Source organism: Lynx rufus, unplaced genomic scaffold (genome assembly GCF_022079265.1).
Source record: "Lynx rufus isolate CCGP_SWC_20201006 ecotype Redwood Valley unplaced genomic scaffold, mLynRuf1.p SCAF_8, whole genome shotgun sequence".
Classification (NCBI taxonomy): Eukaryota; Metazoa; Chordata; class Mammalia; order Carnivora; family Felidae; genus Lynx; species Lynx rufus.
The window spans coordinates 134,154,274-134,176,437 of NW_025814896.1; the positions used below are offsets into that span (position 1 = coordinate 134,154,274).

At 51.7% G+C, this 22,164-nt stretch overlaps 1 protein-coding gene and 1 non-coding gene across 2 annotated transcripts in view; both read right to left on the bottom strand.

The window, feature by feature from the left end:
- Positions 1-278: 278 nt before the first annotated feature.
- ASAP2 (ArfGAP with SH3 domain, ankyrin repeat and PH domain 2) overlaps positions 279-22,164 on the bottom strand; it is a 146,216-nt gene continuing 124,330 nt past the window's right edge. Inside the window, exons 19-28 of the mRNA XM_047068041.1 lie at positions 21,004-21,119; positions 19,867-19,934; positions 18,518-18,631; positions 16,038-16,290; positions 13,291-13,425; positions 11,847-12,018; positions 5,552-5,601; positions 5,025-5,116; positions 4,476-4,598; positions 279-2,819 (exon numbers count right to left, since the gene is read on the bottom strand). Coding sequence (XP_046923997.1) covers positions 2,745-2,819; positions 4,476-4,598; positions 5,025-5,116; positions 5,552-5,601; positions 11,847-12,018; positions 13,291-13,425; positions 16,038-16,290; positions 18,518-18,631; positions 19,867-19,934; positions 21,004-21,119 — 1,198 coding nt within the window. The 3' untranslated portion in view covers positions 279-2,744. The remainder of the gene's footprint in view (positions 2,820-4,475; positions 4,599-5,024; positions 5,117-5,551; positions 5,602-11,846; positions 12,019-13,290; positions 13,426-16,037; positions 16,291-18,517; positions 18,632-19,866; positions 19,935-21,003; positions 21,120-22,164) is intronic.
- Positions 15,271-15,377, bottom strand: LOC124504417 (U6 spliceosomal RNA). Its single transcript, XR_006960400.1, has one exon. It is a non-coding gene; the product is annotated as a U6 spliceosomal RNA (small nuclear RNA).

Genomic DNA, 22,164 nt, shown 5'->3' on the forward strand with positions numbered 1-22,164 from the left:
TACCGTCCCCCGGGGCGGCACGTGGGCCCCCCGCCGGCTGGGAGCGCCGGTCACCTGGTCTGGAACAGCGACGCAGCGCTGCCAGCTCACGACACAAAAAGTAAGACCGTGAAGGTGCACCGTCAGGAGGACGTGCTCGGAAACCAAAGCATCGACCTCGGCGTTCCCAGGCAAGAGATCACCGCGCGTGTTAAACAGCACAGAAAGAATCTCATGTACAGGAGGCTGGTGGGTTTTTCTAAAGGACCATTTTAATATGCAATGCTTAAAGGATTAAAAACATTAAAAATAACACTATGTCCATTTACAGGTGTTTTATTTTTTTCCAGTCAAATGACTAGTTCGCGGGAAGAGCCAACTTACTGAACATGCTCTAATTATAAATCACTGCATTAAGGACAACGAAAATAAGAATTGATTTAGGTTATACAATATATACAGTTGCGCTGCAACCAGATCAGAGCAATCAAGCGAATGAACGGAGTATCATTGTCTCAGGTAGCGTTCCGAGCTGCATGCCACACCATCCGCCCCTCAGCAGACCACACGGGAGCTGGGAGTCTGTGCACGTGTGGGGCCTCATCCCTCGAAGTCGCGTCTGATGGAAAACGGCACACGACATGCCAGCGTCCCGCAGCTACGTTCGTGAAGCGTCAACTTCAAATATAAATAGATATCTACAATGTTTTCCTTTCTCTCAGGTTGTTTTTTGATTTGCAAAGAGCAAAGAACTAGGAAAGGATGTTAGCAGGGAAGGTACTAGAATTTCTCCTCTGGCAAGAGTAATGTTAACGACTGCACAATAGCACCACCAAATTGCCGAGTGGAAAAAATATTTCCTAGATAGTTCTGTACCAGTGAACCTGATAGATTAGTTTGGGACTGGTGTCTGAATGTCAGTGAGAATCAACTTTAATTCCTTATAAAGCTGGCACCAAGTAGTCAAAAGGCTGATTATAAGACACGAATGCAAAAGGACTGTGTTAAAATATACATAAGAAGTGCACTGTGCAAAATATACCTGTTTACTTTCTTAAATCTATGAGGGAATTAACCAAATGAAGGGTTCAAACGACAGAACTGAACAATTAGTGAAAATACATGTAGTGCTTTAAAAACAAAACAAAACAAAACCAAAAAAAAAAAAAAAACAAAACACCAAAAACCCAACCAAATTTAATTACAGATCTAACATTTTTACCCGGAACTTTGAAAGGCAAAAAGAAGTTGCCACACCACATCATAAAACATTCCAGTTTGTTCTGTTTTCCTTTATAAAAACAATAAAAAGTAGAATGCAATTAATAATTAAAAAAAAAAAAAAAAAAAAAAAGCTCTGCACTTACAAGAGTCTTGCCTAACAAAGACAGGCTGCTCCGATCAAATGTACCATCGTAACCGTGCGATGAAAACATCGCCGCCTCGCTTTCCAAGCCTAGACCTAAGCTTCTCCCTTCACTTCTGGTCAAAATCCGAGTGGGCATTATAGGCCTATGTAATTTTCAGAGAGAGCCACAATGTCCAATATTCCTATCACGAATCTTATACTCACAATTACTAAATAGAGGTATGATAATCAAGTTCGTTAAACTCATGAATTTTGGTTTGTCATACACAACCTAATCCCCCCACCCCCAGTAAGAATGACGTGATGGATTTTAGCAGTGACAGTGGGATGTCTGTTCAGGAGTATTACCCGGGACCTACAAATTTCGGATATGCTCTTGATTACAAATGGACAGATTCAATTTCAAGACAGTATAACTACCATTCCTGTTGGTATAGTATATAAATACAAGCCACTAAATTGCGTAAACATTCTTGGGGAGCCGGAGAGGGAAGGCAGTGGTACACTCAACAGGAAACAGCAAGTGTGTGTGAACACAGTGGGGTCTGCGCCACGGTACTCGAGCTGGGTGACGGAGGAGGGTCAAGAAGGCAAGTTCCAAGACACCTAAAGCATATAGACTAGTTTAAAGGACTGTTTTGCAATCCATCATCCTTAGTTTTCAACCAAATTCAGGAAATGCAGTTTTCTCTAACGTGGAACTGAATTAAGCGCTATGACCATATGCCGTAATAAACCACGGGTAGTTTGGTTAAGCAGGATTGTTCACAACAGGCTACACGCACATGCAGAATACAGTGATAGTTGCAACCTCACAGATGAGGGCTGGAAAGTACAACGCTAAGGTGTAAATTTCCAAGTTGCTTTAGCTAAGCCTTGGGTGGATTTCAAAGGAACTCTTTAAAGGTTTCTTTAAGAAAAAAAAAAAAAAAAGCCTTTAAAGGTGAACTGATAGCATTTTTTCTAGACAGTCCAGGACTGGGCTACTTCTAAAGCAAGTTTACCAACCTAAGACAACTGTAGTGACCGACTCTAGAAGCAGGCCAAGGGAAGCTGAAGAACTTCTAATCCTCAAACTTTTAGGTTCAGCTAAATCTGTAGATTGAGGGTCTCGATTATGTAGTTAAAATAACTTCTCAGTTCACCTTTTAGGAAATTCAGTTTTTCTTAATAAAAGTATGGCAGTATTTCATGAAAACCACAAATTATAAAAACAATTCATTTATACACATAAAGTTGCCTTTGAGTTTGTAAAACAGAAGAGCGGTGTTAGAGAAAGTGGGCTACCGTACAATACATTTCATGAAACGGGTCATTCTGGCAAGAGTTTTGGTACCAATAACAAAACGGGAACATAACGAGCGTTAAAAGAAGTGTTTTTTTGTTCAGTAGCAATTCAGTCAGCAATAAAGTGCACAAATGATACAGGAAATGCTCCTTTGCGACTGGGATCTCCGTCAATGTGGCCGATCTGAAATGAACAAAAGTTCAGGCGGTTATAAAAATTCTAAATGTTGGAACCTTCGAAGGACATTATATAGCATTTGGAGGAAAAAAAAGGGAAGATTTGTTCAGAAGAATTTCTTCTGAGAAAGAATTACTTGGGTCAGACATCTAAACTGTTTTTCCTCTTTTCTTTCACTCATGTTTCAAATATAGTTGACCCTTAACATGGGGTGGGGGGTGGTTAGAAGTGCCATAGCCATCCCCCTCTCCAAGCTGAAAATCCACCTATGACTTCTGACTCCCCCAAATCTTTGCTATTAGTAAACCTGTTGACCAGAAGCCTTCCGGATAACATACATGGTTAAGTTAACACGTATTTTCAATATGACAGGTGTCATATATACTGTGTTCTTACAATAAAGCTAGAGAGAAAAAATGTTAAGAAAATCATAAGGAGTAAAGAATACATTCAAGTGCTTGCTATACTGCATTTACATAGAAAAACTCCCCACGTAAGTGGACCCACGCAGTTCACACCCACGTTGTTCAAGGGTCAACTGCGGGGTTATGCCGGCTGTGTAAGCAAGACTATTACGGGTGGGCCAGGTGTCGGCCCAGAAGCACAGTCCCCAGGGCCCTGGCGTTCTTGGGGGGCAGGCAGGACGGCTGACTACTGCCCCCAATTGCCTTTACGTTTTGTTTTGTTTTGCTTAATGAAGAAACTGAGTGTCAGAAGCTTGTGAGTTACAAAGTCCCAGAAAGTGGCAAACGTGTGGTTGGTTCTATTCAAATGTAGTCAAGCATTTACCGAAGGCTGTGACAGATTCACTTATTTTCACTCTGGGTGAATTATAGAAGTTCTACACCAAGTAAGAACAAGGTAAATTATGGAGATAAGTAAAAGTCTAAAAGAAAATCGCCCTAATACAACTGAGGAGACTTGGGTGAGAGTATGGGCAGCATTTCCTTCTTTATACCTTTCTGTATTTTCCACAGGTTCTGAAATGAACAGGTATTTTCCAGAGGGCTAAGCCTACTGTCCGGCTGGGGCCCCACCCTCGTGCCGGGTTGGACACGAGTGTGAAAGCGCTGGGGGCTGGGGGCAGTCGGGAGGGAGTCAGTTCAGGTCCCCGCACTGCGGGCGCAGGCCGGCCACACAGCAGCAGCTCAGGAACAGAGGCTTTGCGACACGGGCAAGCTGCCCAGCGTCCCTGAGTCTGTGGAGCGCGGGGTCTGGTCTCTCAGGGTCGCCAGGCGAACCGCCACACTCCTGCTGTTCCTGCTCCCACCTGGATGTCACCACTCCTTTCAGGACCCAGACGGACACCCAGGGGCTCTGCCCCCACGTCGGCTTCTTACACGCCTCCCCCACAGACCCCCAGTGTGGGGGAGGATCGTACCGGGCTCTAAACTCACGGCCTCATTTCAGGCCCTCAAGTGAACTCTGGGAACTGCAGCCCCAGTGCCCGCCCACCCTCACGTGGGAAAACCCACCGGGGGGGGGGGGGGGAAACTGGGCCCGCTCAGAAGTGGGTGTACACGGGAGAGACCGGTGGGCGGCAGATGGGCCTGAGGATGCACCGGCAGAGGGCCTCGCCTGCAAGCAGACCTCTCGTGCCAGGTGGGCCGGGACTCACCTCCGCCCTCCCAGCCACACCCCGGGCCCAGACCCCCGACTCACCCACCACTCTTGGTCCTCCTCCCCATCCACGATGATCACATCCCCCTCGGAGAACGTCAGCTCGTCTGGGTTGTCGGCCACACAGTTATAGAGAGCTTTGACCCGCTTGGGCTTTAACTTGGTCTGGATGGAGGAGCAGGAGGGTCAGAGGTTAGTGTGGCAGGGAGGCGTCAGCTCCTGGGGCGGAGGGTGGGGCTGCTTTGTTTCTAATTGGTCCCAGGCTCCTGACCCAGCAGGCCCGGGAGCCCACGGGTGTCAGGGCGGGAAGGTCCGTGTGGCTCAGGGGCAGGGGGACCTTCTACCAGGCTCGCAGGACAGGGAAGCAACCCCAGCTGAGTGCAGAGAACTGGGGGGGAGGCAGCCCGGTGCCTGTGCCGGGGGAGCCGAGCCCTGCGACTGCGGATCGGGGGTCGTGTCCCGTCCAGATTCAGGAAGAAGCCTCCCCTCCGCCCCGCCTGGGGAAGAGGGCAAGACTGGTTTCCTCGGAGACTCTCCCGCTCACTGCTGGCCAGAGCAAAGAGGCAGGAAAGGAGGGGCCCTTCCACTTACGGTCTGTGACTTCCTGGGCATGGGGGCTGGGGGTTGGAGGACCGCGCTGTTGGACAGAGGACCCAGAGCTTCTGTTCCAGAGAGATCCACTGCTTGAGGGCCAAAATGAATCAACTTCACAATATGCCCTCAGTGGTGACCAGCGAGTTACAAACAATATAAATGCCACAGCGTCATGTCTGAAAGGCAGCTTTCCTGAGATTTTCTCATCTACAGAGTGAAAAGTCCCCTAAAGGCCCAAGAACCATGTGACTTCCATCAGTCTCTGTAAAGCGCGCAGCGCGTGTGAGTGTCACAGAGCGGGACAAAGGCCGCCAGCTCCTCTGCAGATTTCTAGATCTCTGCTGGGGCCTCCCTGCCCTGCCCCCATCAGAAGGGGCCAGACACAGGACACAGCAGACAGCAGCCCTGTCTGTGAGAGGCAGGGTGGCTGCTGGGCCCGACACAGGGTTGAGCACGGCTGGAAATGCCTCCCGCTTTGCCCCCACGGACCACGCAGCAGTGAACCCCATAAACGCAATCATTACCAGGTCCTCTCGGCTGGCCTTTGTTGCTCAGTGGGATCGACTTGTCAGCCCTAAAAGAAGGAGAAGGTAGATTTATTGACGTCTGAGGCCCCATAGCACGTCAGCTGTCCCCACCCCACGCCGCTTCATAAAGGAACCTTCTGTGTCGTCTCAGAACGAAGGTGAAGAAACATGGCACTGATTTTACACCTATTTTCAAGGAACTGAAAAGGTCTAACGTGTCAAGGCCCCACTCATCTGACCCGTCTCGTCATTTGATTTCCGTCAATGTCAAGACAGAAATCACCATGTTGGGGGCGCCCGGGTGGCTCAGTCGGTTGAGTGTCTGACTCTTTGATTTTCGCTCAGATCATGATCCCAGGGTCGTGGGATCGAGCCCCGTGTCGGGTTCAGCGCTGAGTGTGGAGCCTGCTTGAGCTTCTCTCCATCTCCCTCTGCCCCTCTCTCCCACTCGCACTCACTCTCTCTCTCTCTCAAAAAAAAAAAAAAAAAAGAAATCATCATGTTGCCCCCCTTTGCCTTTCATCACTCCCAACTACAAAATGCCTACGGGAAAGGCCTGAGCCTCTAAGACACCAGTCAGCAAACCTTCTTGCTAAAGGGCCTGACAGTTGAGGCTCCGTGGGTTATAAAGTCCATCAGGACTACCCAGTGCCGCCACCACAGCACGAGAGCAGCCACGGGTGATGCACAAAGGAGCGTGGCTATGTGCCGAATGCTTTATTTATGGGCACCGGAATCTGAATTTTATAGAATCTTCATGTATCAGGGTGCCTGAGTGGCTCAGTCAGTTAAGCATCCAACCCGATTTTGGCTCAGGTCACGATCTCACGGTTGTGGGATCGAGCCCGCGTCGGGCTCTGGGCTGACAATGCAGAGCCTGCTTGGGGTTCTCTCTCTGCCCCTTTCCTGAGCTTTCTCTCAAACTTAAAAAAAGAAAATCTTCATGTATCACGAATAGACTTCTTTTGGTTGTTTTCAACCATTTGAAAAAAAAGAAAACCACCTTAGCTTGTGGGCCATCCGAAAACAGGCACGGGGCTGGTCAGGCGTGCAGGAGTAGTTTGCCGACCGCTGCTCAAAGACAGCAAAGGTAAAAACCCAGATTTATACCCAGGATAAGACTGGGGGGTGGGTGCTTCCTTACGAAGAGGCCACAGCGGTGTATTCTTTTCAAACAGAAGTCCCCCGGGCAGTGATGACAGGCTTCCCTCCATCCAAAGGGGTCTTGCAGACACCCCAGCATCACCCGCTCTGCTCCCTCCCCACCTCTGCTTCTGGTCACACGAGATGAGAGAAAAGGATTCCACGGAGCAGGTAAAACCAGGTAAGGCTGCGCTAACATACCCAGCAACCCCAGCCCAGACTCTCCTGTGAACCAAGGAAGCAGGGAGGCCTCAGAGCCCCCAGAAAGACCGTGCCCAGGACCCTGCATTAGCGGCCAATACACCCCGTTCTCAGAACCGCCGGGTGATGGCTGGCAGCCGACTGGTGCTCATCTGGAAGTTCAACACAGGATTCGGTGTCTCAAGGAACAGCTCAGAAGGAGCAAGTAGGCAGGAGCTACAGGGCAAGAGGGGGGCGAACAGAAGCGGGCACAGACCCTAATGCAGAGAAGCTCGGCCTGTGGCCACTGAGGGTAGACGTGAGAGTGTACTCCCCACCGCATAACTCGGTAACTCATGAGACTGCATATGTGCTGCCTGGAATAGGAAGGCAAGGATGTTCACATTCTAGTTTAGAAAGAGATCTTACAAGGCAGCATTAAAGAAGTTCTGAGAGGCTTCTGGTTAAAAAAGTAGGTCTGAGGGGTGCCTGGGTGGCTCAGTCAGTTAAGCATCTGACTTCGGCTCAGGTCATGATCTCGAAGTTCCTGAGTTTGAGTTTGAGCGCTGGACTCCACATTCTCACTTGCTCCTCTCTCTCTGCCCCTCTCCTGCTCGTGCTTTCTCTCTCAAAATAAATAAACTTAAAAAAAAAAAGACTGAAATACATTTACTTCCACTTTCTCTCAAGGAAAACAATTAGAAAAAACTTGAGGGGCGCCTGGGAGGCTCAGTCGGTTGGGCGTCCGACTTCGGCTCAGGTCATGATCTCACAGTCTGTGAGTTCGAGCCCCACGTCAGGCTCTGTGCTGACAGCTCAGAGCCTGGAACCTGTTTCGGATTCTGTGTCTCCCTCTCTCTCTGCTCCTCCCCTGCTCATGCTCTGTCTCTCTCTGTCTCAAAAAGAAATAAAAACATTTAAAAAAATTTTAAAAAAAGAAAGAAAAATCTTGAACCAGGCGCGCTTGGGTGGCTCAGTCGGTCAAGCGTCTGACTCTTGATCTCAGCTCAGGTTGTGACCGCAGTTTGTGAGATCAAGCCCTGAGTTGGGCTCCAAACTGAGCATGGAGCCTGCTTAAGAGTCTCTCTCTCCCTCTCTGAGAAAGAACAGAAAAAAGAGACAAAAAAAGAAAAGAAAAGAAAAGAAAAGAAAAGAAAAGAAAAGAGAAAGAAAGCAAGAAAGAAAGAAAGAGAAAGAAAGAAAGAAAGGGAACAAGCTTAAACCAACAAGACAAAGAGAACTGAAGAGGAAACATTCTGGAAGTGGCCACAGGAGGGAAGAATCCTAACCATGCCAGCTCATCTGAGGAAGGAGAACCCTCACGCAGTAAGGAAGCCCTGAAGGACGCCCATCTGTGCTCTGAGCCCCAAGGCTTATAAGCCCGTGGGAGGGGGCATAAGGCAATGGCAATAAACACAAGGATTGGCTCAAAATCTGCTCAAGGAGCTACTGAATCCCCGGATTCCCAGACCAACCCTGAGCAACTACCCTACCTCAACCCACTGAAGACCAGAAGCTTCTATTCTCAGAGCGGGGAGAATAGAGGGTATCTGAACTTGGGGGTACCAGTGTGATTGTTGGGAGCATCTTTACAAGAAGGGGGACTAAGTAAAAACTGCTGAGTGAGACCCTCCACAGCGAAGTCCACACTGGGCTCTGCACATGAGGGTGCAGTTTGCAATCAGGTTTTTTCAAATGTTTATTTTGAGAGAGAGAGAGAGAGACAGAGAGAGAGAGGGAGCACGCATGCACGTGAGTGGGGGAGGGGCATAAGAGAGAGAGAGAGAGAGAGAGAGAGAGAGAGAGAGAGAATCCCAAGCAGGCTCTGAACGAACTGTCAGTGCAGAGCCTGATGTGGGACTTGATCCCATAAACCATGAGATCATGACCTGAGATGAAATCAAGGGTTGTAGGCTTAACCGACGGAGCCACCCAGGGAGCCCTGCAGTTGGTTTTAATGCCTCAGCTGCAGTGGCAACTTTTGGGCAGAAAACACCAGATCTATGAGGAAAAGCCTCTAACATAACAGAAACAAAAACAAAGACAATGGACACGGAAGAAACAAAGTATGCAGAAAAGCAAAAGCTAAACTAAACAACTCCCCCTCCATCCCTATAACCATCATTAATAATCTGAGACGAGAGAAAATGATTTCATGAAACAGAAAGGATACTATTAACTTGAAAATTATATGACAGCTGAAACAAAAAAATTCAATGAAAGACCTGGAAGATGACATGAAGGAAATCTCCCAGAAGGCAGACTTAAAAAGCAAGCAAGCAATGCAGAAATGGAAGCGACAGGTGGCAGAGAGCGGTCCCTCCACGGAGCAGAGCTGCACTTCCAGCCCCGCCCTCCAGGTGGAGCCATGGGACTGGCTCTGGTCAAAGGCACCCTTCTCCAGTCTCTTCCTCAGGAAATAACCCTAGGAACAGGGTTCAGAAGTGGAAAGGGTCTGGGTCTCTGACTCACCCCTTGGGGCTGCTGCACAAGCAAGAATACAGGCGCTCAATTTTGTGTAAGAAGTCAACTTCCAGCTGTTAAACCACGGAGATTCAGGGGCAGGCTGATAGAGCTATCAGCTTACCCGAATGAAAAAGAAAAGACGATACGTGTAGAGGAAAAGAGCCAACGGAGTCTGACATCTGAGTAACACGAATTATATTACAAGCAAGAACAGAGGGGCACCTGGGTGGTTTGGTCAGTTAAGTGTCCGACTTCAGCTTAGGTCATGGTCTCACGGTTCGTGAGTCTGAGCCCTGCGTCGGGCTCTCTGCTGTCAGTACAGAGCCGGCTTCAGATCCTCTGTCCCTCTCTTTCTCTGCCTCTCCCCTGCTTGTGTTCTCTCCCTCTCTCTCAAAAGTAAACATAAATAAAAATAAATAAATAAATAAACAAAAGAACAGAGAAAACAGAAATTAAGACAGTAAAAAAAAAAAAAATCAATGAAATTTCTCAGAACTGAAGGAGGTAGTTTATATCCTGAAAGGCTCCATCATCTACCTGGTGGCAGGGACGAGAAAAAGGCCCATCCTGGGGAGTCGGAGCCTCGGCAGGGACAGGAGGCCTGAGGGGGTGCGCCTGAGTGGGATGGAGGAGGGTGCTTGGCGGGGCAGTGAGAGCCCCAGCAGGGCGAAGAGGGTCTCCATGTGGGGCCCCAGATCTCAGCAGGGAGAGGAGGAGGTGAGGCAGAGATGGGAGACTGGCTTCATGGGGGTATTGATCGTCAACGTAGAAGCCAGATTTCTCATCACTGGAAGAGGGAGTAAGGAGCCCAGCAAAGGAGATGAGAATAGACGCTGTGGTGCTTTGAGAACACTGCCCCCAAACCCTCTCCTGAGAGCTGGAGTCTACACCACCCTGTGCTACCATTCCCACGCCAACCCTGAGTCTGGGATCTGCCACTGTTTGACCAGTGATACATGACCGAAGTGACAACCTGCCATTTTCCAGGGCTGGGCCTGTCTCTTGGGACTTGTTCTCGGGCCCAGTCGCCACGATTCGAGGAAGCCCTCGCCACATGCAGAGGCCACATACGTGCAAGCTTTCTAGCCAACGGCCCCAGCTGATAGCCAGCATCGACCACCAGATGCGTGGGCTGGAGAGATGACACGAGCCTCAGCCCGTGAGTCACTTTCTGTGCTGGACCATCCCTGGCCTTGAGTCTTCCAGCTAGGGCTTCAGATATTGTGGAGACCAGATAAGCTAACTTCACGATGCTGATCCAAATTCCTGACAGAGTCTGGTAGCAGAATACAATGGTTGTGTCCCATGTCAGTAAGTCTTGGTGTGGTTTGTTACTGCAACTGAAAAGGGAGATAGTGTGAACTCACGGATTTTGACACAGAAATAGAAATATAGAGATAAATGTGTTTATAAATACAGACATGCACAGATATACACCTATGTATGTACATGTGTGTGTCCCCAGTTCTGACCACTCAGAGGGCCTGCCTGGGAGCAAGGATACCCCAAGAGCAATGAGCACACACAGTATTCGGACCGTGGCTTCTAAGTATCACTGCCGCTAAAAGAAAACCGTCTTTCACTATAAGGATCCAGCTGGAAACCACGAACTGGATCCCTTTGTGGAAAAGGACAAACCTTTGGGTAAGTGGCAAACCTTGTATGGGTTTTAAGAACTGGAAGGTACTAATGTGTCTATGTTAACTTTCTCTTTTTTTTTTTCCCCAACGTTTTTATTTATTTTTTTGGGGACAGAGAGAGACAGAGCATGAACGGGGGAGGGGCAGAGAGAGAGGGAGACACAGAATCCGAAACAGGCTCCAGGCTCCGAGCCGTCAGCCCAGAGCCCGACGCGGGGCTCGAACTCACGGACCGCGAGATCGTGACCTGGCTGAAGTCGGACGCTTAACCGACTGCGCCACCCAGGCGCCCCACTTTCTCTCTTTTTTAAAGATTTTATTTTTAAGTAATCTCTACACCCAACATGGGGCTCGAACTCACAACCCCGAGATCAAGAGTCGCACGCTCTACTGTCTGAGCCAACCAGGTGCCCCACTATGTTAGCTTTCTGATCGTGCTGGTTGTATTGTGCTTATGCAGGAGAACATCCTCGTCTGTAGGAAATATATGCCCACATTGCGGAGGATGCATACGAGTAAGATAACCTTGCGAGCAACAAACTGAAGCTACAGGTCCAGCGTCTCGAGGACCTTCATTCCCCCAAATCCAGTGCCTGTGCTACACGAAACCTACACTCGTCATGTGGATAGAAGACATACGTTTGTATGAAAATTTTTAGCTTAATAATGTTGATATATTATTTTTAAGACGCTTAAGCCTGATGAATTCGTCAGGTGACACCGGTACTCAAACGTTAGAGTGGAAGCACTGGAAATTTCAGACGAAGGACTGGGGCCGCTGCCGCTTGGAAGCTCCTTGAACGCAAGCAGCCAGGATGGCAGTTTGGCCAGGCCCTGCGGGCCACATGAAGACAGGCGGTTACCCGGGAGCAGGCCTCTTCTGCGGGAGGCGGCTGGGCGGCTGGGGTGGCAGGGGCGGGGGCGGGGCTTTGCTCAGCGGGATGCCAGGCTGGGCAGACTTGCTCGGCTGGCCCAAGGCTTCGATCACACTGGGCGTTTTTGCTACCGGAGGGGGCGGCGCGGGAGCCAGGGGATCTGTGGAAAGAAAAGGAGAGCCACACAGACTGTCAGACTTCCTCACGCCCCCAGCCTTCTCACCCGAGGCTGCTCTGATAAGGGCTTCCTTTTTTCTATGGTGATTCCATAAGAACAAAAACCTCTTTTCATTGCAGGTTTTTATTAAGCGGTATTGGCAGGGAGTCCTCCCGAGCCTCAAGTCAGGGTTAAAATGCCTCTATGAGCCTGTACCTTCCCCGCTGGAAGTCCCTGTGGGGATGCCGCCACAGTTTTGTGCTGTCCACCCTGAGACCTGGACTCAAGTCTGGGGCTGGGCCTTCCTGGGCCAATCCTCTTTCTGCCTCAGCCGCCCCTGTGGGCCCTACACATTTCACCAGGCTTCCAGCAGGTCACTGTGAGACCGCCCTAAAGTGCTCACTCTGTGAAGACTCCACAATCTGTGCGGAGGGCAGGGCAAAGACTTGGGAGGCTGAGGATCAGAGAAGTGACGTGCTTTCCCCTAAGGTCAGAAAGTTGGTGAGACGGGCAGTTGGGCCTCGAGCCCTTGGCTCCTCTCCCCGCTTTCCCCTCTCGGACAAACATTAGTGCTGTCCCCAAATATCCAGGGTCCTCGCTGAGGCAGTTAACTGTCCTCAGGACAGGACGGGGACGCCCAAGGAGCCTTCCAGTGCCACCAGTGCACGTGCACATGGCACTTTACTGCAGCCGGGGCTCGGTTTCTCCTGCCTTAGCTTAAAAACTGCAGGGAAAAACCTGGGGGAAGTCCGTGCTCTCTGTGTGGGCCCCGAGGTGCCAGGACCCCTCCCCCTGCCAGCCCAGCAGAGCAGGGACGAGACAGGCTCAGGGCCTGCATCCAGGGCTTGCCTCACTGCTCTAGGAAAGATGTTCCTCTTCTCCAGCCCCCTCCCCTAGGTCCCGGGACTTTCACCTACATGTCGATATTGAAGAAAAACACATGCCAGATTACATCCGAATGACTGTGCCCAAATATTGAGGACCGCCAAGTGGCCAAAGGAAATGAAGCCCTGGGCTCATGCGTGACAGGAGGAGATGTTGCTGAAATGCTCGGGAAGACAGAGGAGGAGAGTGTGTGAGCACCCCCCCTGGCATGGGGTGCGGGACAGACAGGAGCCTGCAGCTGGGGAGGGCGGCCGGAGGGGCCAGGGCTGGGAACGGCAGTGGCTTGCGGGCGTGCAGCGTCGCAGCTGTCCCCTCGCGGCCGCCGAAAGCACCCCCCAGCCATCCAGATCGAAAAGCCCACTGGCAAGAAAGGAAAAAGGAAAAACGTACTGGTAGATGTCACGCGAAGAGGGGGCAGCGGTGGATGGACAGCTGGCGGATCTGACGAAGATCGCTGCCTGCTTACACCGTCCACACTTACAGAGTTTGTCTTCCACAGGGCGTTAGCGGAGGAGGCTGGCTGAACTGCACACGCACGCACATGCACACGCACGCACATGCACACGCAGGCATGCACACATACACACGAATGCACGCACAGGCACAGAACAAAAACAGAAACAGAACACTGCATTATTGATCCTCTCTCTCAGAAAAACGATAAATATGACCCTTCTAGAATAGCATTAAGACCACAAATAGAATGATTTTTTTTTTTTTTTTTTTTAATTCTTGTCTCTGGTATCTGGAGGATGGACACTGCTACACACAGTGGTGCTTCTGGGAAAATTACCAGCTGGTTTTCACAATCTTATGGATTTTCTTTCTCCAATATGAATACCATTTGAGGAGGGAAATGAGTAACCACAATGACGTATGTCCTGAGCATTGCACTCCAGCCTGTAGGACATCTGCTGGCCTCTACCCATCCATCAAGTCCTCCCCTGGGTGCACGCACAGGGGAGCACCTGTCCTCGGACCGCATGGAGAGAAGGGTACAAATTAGAGACAGGTGAGGGCTCCCCACCTCCTGCAAACATTTCTGGCTAGAAGTCAGGTGACACCAAGGAGGCTCGGCTGACATACCAGGGAGACGGCACCTGCCCAGGTCACAGTCCCTCCTCTGCCCCACAAAGCTCTGCACACAGGAGGGGCCTGTGTCTGAGGCTGTGCATGGCCCACAAAGTGGGGCCCCGGGCTTGGGGTGGAAAACAGGCACCCTCACGCAGGGCATTTCTGCGGTGGACAATGTCCGTCCCCGGGTGGGGCACTCAACGTTGGCTCCCTTTTCCGTCTGTCATGTGGGCACCAGGGTGTACTAGACTGAGAACCAGGGGACCCTTTGGGGGGTTATAGGGATGAAGTGCAAGCACACCATCAAAGGAGAACATGAAGCTAACCACAGGAATAGCCAGAAAAATAAACTATGAAAAACCCCAAACCCTCTAAGACTTTAGGAGAGCAAAAAATAAAGATGAACAGTTTTTTATTCCTTTTGCATGACCAACAGAGCAAAATAAAGTCTTTCCTCCAATGACACACAAAGTCAGTAAAAGCCACTAATGGGGTGGAGGGGACCAAATCATTGCAGCTGCAGCCTTGCACAGTGAATACACGTACACAGGGCGTGGGAGGAGGCTGGGCAGACAGGAGGCCCCACAAGGACCCGACCATGGCGGGATGCCCTGGGCCCCTCCCGGCCAGTGCAAGAAGCCTGACCTTGCGGCCTCTCTCCTGCTCAGGAATTGCCCCAACAAGTCCAGGGGTGTGGGCACGAGGGGGGCACAGGCTCTGTGGGGGAGGGCAAGTGGCCTGGGCAGCACCCGCTCTCCTCTCGGGGGTCTGCTCCAGTGACCTAGACGACAGGCCCCTCAGCCTTCTCTGGGCCTCCCTGAGAGCTGGGGACAGGGCCATGGTGGGGGTGGCCTCGACCCAGGTGCTGGCAGCTGCCATCCTCGCTCCCCGGCCAGGGCTACAGCCCTCACTCACGCCCCCTCCCGGAGAGCAGCTGTTGCACAAATGCCACGTGGACCGGCAGCAGCCTCCAGTGGGGCGGGGACACCACACCCTCCTTCTCGTGGGAAGCCCTCCGGAGGCCACCGGCCGCGTCGGGCAGCCCCAGCCCACAGCTATGCCGGCCGCTTGCTGGATCGGCCTTCAAGGAGCAGAAGGCCAGCTGGCCGTCAGTCCTGGGAAAAGTACCTAACCTTTGGGGGCCTCAGTGTCCATTTTTTTTTAATGTTTTAAAATCTTTTTATTTTCTAAAGTTTTTATTTATTTTTATCTTACTTTTTTGAGTTACATCCAAGTTAGTTACCATACAGCGCAACAATGATTTCACGAGTAGATTCCTTATGCCCCTTACTTGTTAAAAATAAGGAACGCTTGATGACTTTGCACGTTATCCTGGCACAGGGGCCGTGCTAATCTTCTCCGTATCATTCCAATTTTAGTGTGTGTGCTGCCGAAGCGAGCACCTCAGTTTCCATTTTAATAAAAATAAAAACCAGCATCTGGGAAGTCCAACTCATTGCGTTGTGACAGAACAACTAACGTCAAGCACGGCAAGCTCTGGCACTTAAGGCACCGGCAGGACCCACGGGGATCGTTTTGTATTTTTACAATCAGGTTGCGCACCGTTCCCCAAATCAGCGTCTTTGTATCCTTCATTTCGTGGGGCTGGCAGAGATAGAAGGTACCAGGCATCACAAGCTGGCTGAAGGCAGGCGGGGGGGGGGCGAGTGGAGGGATGATGACACAGGACAGAACTAAGGCAGGGGGAGGGGTGCTGAGCGGTAAAAGCAGACAGAAAAGAACAGAAAGGAGGTCTGCGGGAAGGTCTCACAGGACCAGCGTCACGAGCCGAGCCACCCGCCTCAGGCTGCCCTGGTGGAGTCCGTGCGCTCCCCCCAGTGACACCAATGCCACATCTCTGCCCAGAACAAGGACAGAGTCAGAGGCTCCACCACCACCCGGCATCCTAAGACCGGAGAGCTCCTTGAGGATGTCAACACCATGACCGTAGGACACAAAACCCCACATGTCATCGAGCAGGGGGCAAAGCAACTAGAAACTTCCCAGAGCGAAAACCAAACAACACCCTTTGTGCGCCGGCGCGAGCTACGACGGTCCAGTACCTTTGGCAACGTTCCGCGGGGGCAGTGGGGGGGCGCTGGCCGTGCTGGGGGCCGCAGGCTGGGAGGGCGGCGGGCTGCCACTGAGGATGGTTCCGTACGTCTCGTTCTGCAGGATGCTGGGCACAAAGCCCCTCTGCTTGTCCTTGGCCAGGCTGGCGGCATCTCTGGCCAAAGACGCGGCACTCGACTGCAGCTGGTTGGACCCCAGCTGGTAGAAGCTGACGGGCCGGTCTTCTCGCCGACTGGGACTGGGCTGCAGAGGGTGAAATGCACACACGCTGACCTCCCGGTCACAGCGTCCAGGCTACTCGTGCACACCACTGCTACTTGGGCCCGGTGCCTTTTTGGCTCTCAGCCATCACGTGAGAGCTGCAAGGCTTAAAAGTTACTCTCACCATGTCTCTTAACAGACACACACACACAGCCGTGGTTTATAATTTACACACCTCCATTCTGTGAAGGATTTAAAACACGGGCGATTTCATCCTTATTAGCCAGAGCTAATTTAAGCTAGATCTGCATTTTCATTGCATTTCCCCTTCGTACACATGCTTTCCATTGAGGACCCAGCTACACTCAAGCCCCAACAGCTACGTGGCAAATTCGGGGGAGGTCAATGTTTCTTCCAGTATGAATGCACCTCTTGAGATTCCTCTAACTCAGGGTCAGCGGACCACGGCCTGGGGGCCACCACCTGCTTTATAAATAAAGTTTATTAGAACACAGCCATGCCTAGTCATTTACAAATTGCAGTTGCTTTCAAGCCACCCTGCCAGAGCTGAGTAGGCACAGAAGAGATGGTGACAGTTCAGGCCCAAGAGCCTGAATATTTACCACCCGGCCCTTTTGGTTTGCTAACCCTAGCTCCGTCTGAAGGTCATGTGCATGGCATCACGACTCGGGTGACTCAGATCTAATTCATTTTAAACGTCAGCTTCATTGTAACAGCTATGATCTTCAGCAACTATCTTAACCTGGCTGACCCTGTTTCTCCTCTGTTCAATGGGTAGAACTTTGCTTCTCTAGCACAGTGCCAGCTTAGCAGTTAAACTGTTGGCTGATATACCCCACCTCCCCTCACAGGACCACCTGCTCAGTCAAGGCTCTGGCCAACCCAATGGCTCACACTCAGCTCAGCTATGCAGAACTCAATGGCTAGTGGTCTTCACGCATATTTTGAATTCAACAAAGCCCATGGCTATATGAACTATACCCACCTCTGCTGGAAACAGGGAGTGGGTAGATGAGCGTTAGCACTCGCTGTCAGACTTCTGTTTGGACCATGGGACCTGCTGTGTCCTGCTCACGCAAGAATGGGATGCGTGTGCTCACTCTGGGGCCGATGCGTCCAATCTTTTTTTAAGGTGGGTAAGTGTAACACTAGTCAGCTCTCCTCACTTTGATACTGTTTTATACCTAACTCAGTGGAGAAGTTTCTTATTTGAAGACATAGCAAGCAGGTATGTTAACGGCTCCATGAACGAGGACAGTCAAGGAAATTTCAGAAATGCCGTATATACATGTAATCAGACAGGCTCAATGCACATCAGAATATTCAATAGGAAATTTTACGTGGAGGGCACCTGGGTGGCTCAGTCGGTTAAGTGTCCGACGTTAGCTCAGGTCATGATCTCAGGTTTGTGAGTTTGAGCCTTGCATCAGACGGGCTCTCTGGGGTCAGTACAGAGCCTGCTTCAGATCCTCTGTCCCTCCCCTCTCTGTCCCTCCCCCACTTGTGTGCTCGCTGTCTCTAAAAATAAAGAAAACATTTTTTTTTGAAAAAAGGAAAGTTTACATGGCATTTTCCACTAATTTCACAGCAGCTAGGAGTGTGGGCTCTGGAGTCCGCCTGCTGGAGTCTGACTCAGCTCTGAGACCTGTGTGAAGGTGGTAACCTGCCAGGAGCCCTCCAAGTGTGCAAGACAGCGTGCCATGGGCAGGGAACTGGACTCAGAGGCAAGTGCCCTCAGTCTGGCCCCAAGCTGGTCTCTAAATACTAAGCTTCACTGTGGCCGAGTCAACTTCTCTCGACTCTCGAAGCTTCCGTGACCCCATCGAATAGAGGAAAAAGTTGGACCCACAGTTCTAAAGGCCATTTAATGATTCTAGTTAAGGTTTTAACGGCTGATGAGTGGACATGACCCGCGACACTGGGGGCCCCTGGCTCTTTATCACATGCACAGTGCAAGGACTTCCTCTAAAACCCACTAGACTCCACGTTTCTTTCTTTTCTTTCCCTCAGATCAAACGGTGGGCAGCTAATGACGACGACACAAGGAATGTTCCCTTGTTCCCAAGAGCTGGGAGACAGGTGGCAGCTGTGGGAAGGGTGAAACCAAAAACCTACTGAGATCAATGGAGGCAAAAAGCGAACTCCACTTCTCCAAAACTGCTCTGTGCGCAGATTAGAAGCCAGGATCCACCCCGCTCAGAACAAAGCTCATGACGACACCCCTGGCGTCCCTCGGCCGGGCACTGACCTGCAGTTTCTCGTCCACATCGTCATCGCTCTCATCCAGGTCTTCGTGGAGCAGCCGCCACTCGTACTCGACGTGGACGTGGGAATTGAACCTCCCAGACAAGGCCTGGGTCAGCTGAGAGGACAAAGGGCCGTCAGTGACACTGCACGCGAGGCGAGCAGCCCTGGGTGGCACGGGGTGGGGGAGGCAGAGACCCCAGGGTGAGGCCGGCTGAAACTCCCCTCCCTATTTCACAGAGGACCTTGAAACGCAAACCTCGTAGCTGCCCTTTCGTGTTCTGTAAACGGTACAGGGCGGTGGGCAGGCAAGGGCTATTCGAGGTCTCAAGGACGGCCTGTAGGTGCTGACAACCACACACAGGAGCAAACTCAACAGAGAATGGACGTTTCCACTGTTAACCCAACCATCTTGACCAGCACTAAAGATGATGCCCCAAGGAAAAGGATGTGAATGCCTATTTTCACAATACTCTCGGGGAACAGATAGCTAGTTCCATTTTAGATACACGGGAGAGAAGCAAATCCCTTTCTTAGCACGTTAGCCCTTAATGTCCTCCAGAGCCAGAGAGTAGCTAGCTGTGTGACCTTGGGCAAGTTACTTAACCCTTCTGTGTCTGTTTCCTCACCTGTAAAATAGGGATAACAGAAGAAACCGTGTCATGGGTGGCTATCAAGATTGAACCAGTTAGGGGATATCAACTACTTAGAATAGCACCTGGTACTCATCCCACACTTCCGTAACATTTACAACGAATAGCTCTCTTTATCGAGCACTGGTTGAGCTTCTGAGTGCAACACTAATTCCCACAACAACCTTGTGAACTGGTAGAGCGGACTCCACTTTACAAACAAGGAAACAGCGAGAGAGTTGGCATTGGTGCGGCCTTCCCGAGTCATGGTGGTGGAGCCCTACCGCCTGAGCCCATGGGCTCTGCCCCCTAGCTGCACTGTCACTGCCTGATCTAGAACAGGACAGGAAACAATGGTGCAGAACCATCTGGAAGATTCGGGGTTGGGGAACAGAGTAAGAACACCAGCTTTGGATGCTGCTGTGAAGGGAGGAGCTGGTGGCTTCCCGACTCCAGGGATGAGCCAAAGCCGTGGTGGCCCCCGGATCTCTGCTCCTGTTGCCCCAGATTAATGCCAGGACCACCATCAACATGTCCAACCAGCAAACGCCCACTGGCGTTCTAAGTGTCATTACGAGGGGGTGGCCACCTCCTCTTGAAAGACCCCCCAGTGTGCCTTCTCCTGGCTATCCCCTCTAGGGTCCACACTTTGCAGAGGGCAGGGCCCCTTCCTGGCCCAGGAAGGGACCCCTGGCCACGTCCACACCGGGTGGAGACTCACCAGCTCCTCACAGTGCTCGTGCCGGAGGCGTCTGGCGATGTCCAGTGGCGTCTCCCCCGACTCGTTAGCTAAAAGGCAGGGCAACAAAGGGTGGCATTATGACAAAAACAAGCGAAGGCCGGATTATCAGGAGGCAGTTAAAAGAGGTACAGAGAAGCAGCACTCAATCGAAGTGAGCACGATTAACGAATCCCACGGTGAGTCTGGAGCAGGGGCGGAACTGGTCTCGTAACCGTACAGACCTGTGGCGGAACACGGTCGGGAGACGTCAGGAGACCGTTTGAGTTGGCCATGGGCACAGAACGGCACTCCTCAGCAGTCTGCAAATCCGAAACCGTGCATTTTCTTCTAAATAAGCCTCTGCCAACAAGGTTTGATTAATAAAAAAAAAAAAAAAAAAAAAAAAAAGCCAACTCAGAGACACCTGGGAGGCTCAGTTAAGCATCTGACTCTAAATTTCAGCTCAGGTTATGATCTCACGGTTGTGGGATACAGCCCCGTGTCAGTTGCGTCAGGCTCAATGCTGGGCAAGGAACCTGCTTCAAAATCTCTCTCTCTCCCTCTACCCACCCTCCCAAAAAATAGAAAAAAAAAAAGAAACTTGACTCAAGAAGGTGGTGCCTTCTTTGTGTTCTCTTTGCTCTCTGTTCCACAGTTCTTCCAAATCACTTCCTCCCAACACAGTCACCACCACCTGCCCTCGGATGGCTGCCAGCGTGTCAGGGTCCCACGCGGGAGGGAGAAATGAAGGCCCAACAGATCAGGGTCCCTCGTGGAGGAGACTCTGTGCCATGAGTGGCAGTAAACAGTGTCTCTTCACTGCCCCGTAAGTAAATTTTCCACCCTGGGGCCAGGAAGAGACTAAGCCTGATGCTGGGTGGGGGTTCTGAACAGGAGGGCAAGACGCCCCAGAGCTTGTTCAAATTCACGTCCGCGTGAGTGTCGTCTGTGGGGCCTGAGCTCTGCTTCTCATAACCTATAAAATACCTGCCGAAGGTGGGAGGTCTATGTATCAGAGGGAGGGCGACTGCTGACAAATACGGGACACGGCAGCCATGCGGGGCACGCGGGGAGAGGCCCCCCCGCCTTTGGAGGGCAGGGCCCGCGCACGGGGCCAGGCCGGCGCCACCCGCTCACCCGTCTCGATGGAGGCCTTCCCCCGCAGGAGCAGCTTCAGGCACTCGGCGTTGTCTGTCAGGCAGCAATAGTGCAGGGCGGTGCTGCCCTTCCCTGTCTGCTTATCCAGGTTCCCACTGGCCAAGAACGGGGACAGAAGAGAAAGAGCAATGAGGGGAAGGCCAGGGGGTCGGGCAGGTGAGCAGGGGAAGAGTCAAGCAACACCAGACAGTAGGGGATTTCTCCGAATCCCCCTCCGCGGTGGGGGCACAGGGCAGCATCCCCGCTCGTGCGGGTGAGGCAGCCGTGGCGGAAGGCCACCAGGGAGCCAGCAACAATGGCGGAGAAGGCCAGAAAGGGAGAGAGGCACCCCAAAAGGCACCGTGCTCCCCAGATGTGGGACAAGCCACTCAACCCCCTGGTGGGCGAAGCCCTGAAACGTGGCTGTCATCGTGAGGAGGAGGGACAGTGGGGCTTTGTGGCCCCGGGAAGGACAGATGGGGACGGTCACCAGGAGGAGACATCCACTGCTCTCCTCAGGACAGAACCTGTTACACTGTGAAAATAAGCTTCATCTTCTAACCTCTCCCCTCTTCCTGCTGCCCCCCTTCCATTCTGGAAGAAAGGAAACCAGGATTTCCCTTCTCACCCTCCAAGAACCTGCACTGGGAGAGGATGACGTCACTGAGCTGTTTCATCCAGGGTCCGCGGAGCCGCTGTTGCGCGCTAGGCGCTGGGTGGGCATTCGGGCTCCATCAGCGGGCGGCTTCCACTGAGTCCAGCAAACTGCTGACCGGCCCCCAGCCGCTCTGCCTCTGGCTACTTCTTCACTCGCTCCCCCAGCAACAGCAGGGAAAGGCAGAAATGCTGAATATGACCTTGCCGTTGCACTGTGGAATTTTCCACTCCGTTTGGAGCCGTGTCAGCGGCCTGTGACCAGCATCTCCCGCAACACACGCCCCAAACCTCGATCAGGGAGTCAAGATACACCTTAACGGGTGTTTGTGGTTGGCTGGCTGCCGCCAGGCAGGTGATAAACCAGAGTAAGGTGGGACGCACCAAGCAGCAGGACTATGCAGTGCACACACATGTGCACGTGCGCGCACACACACACACACGCGCGCGCACAGGTTCTTTAAAGGCTACTTCTAATGAAGATATAGAAACAACTTTTCAAACCAG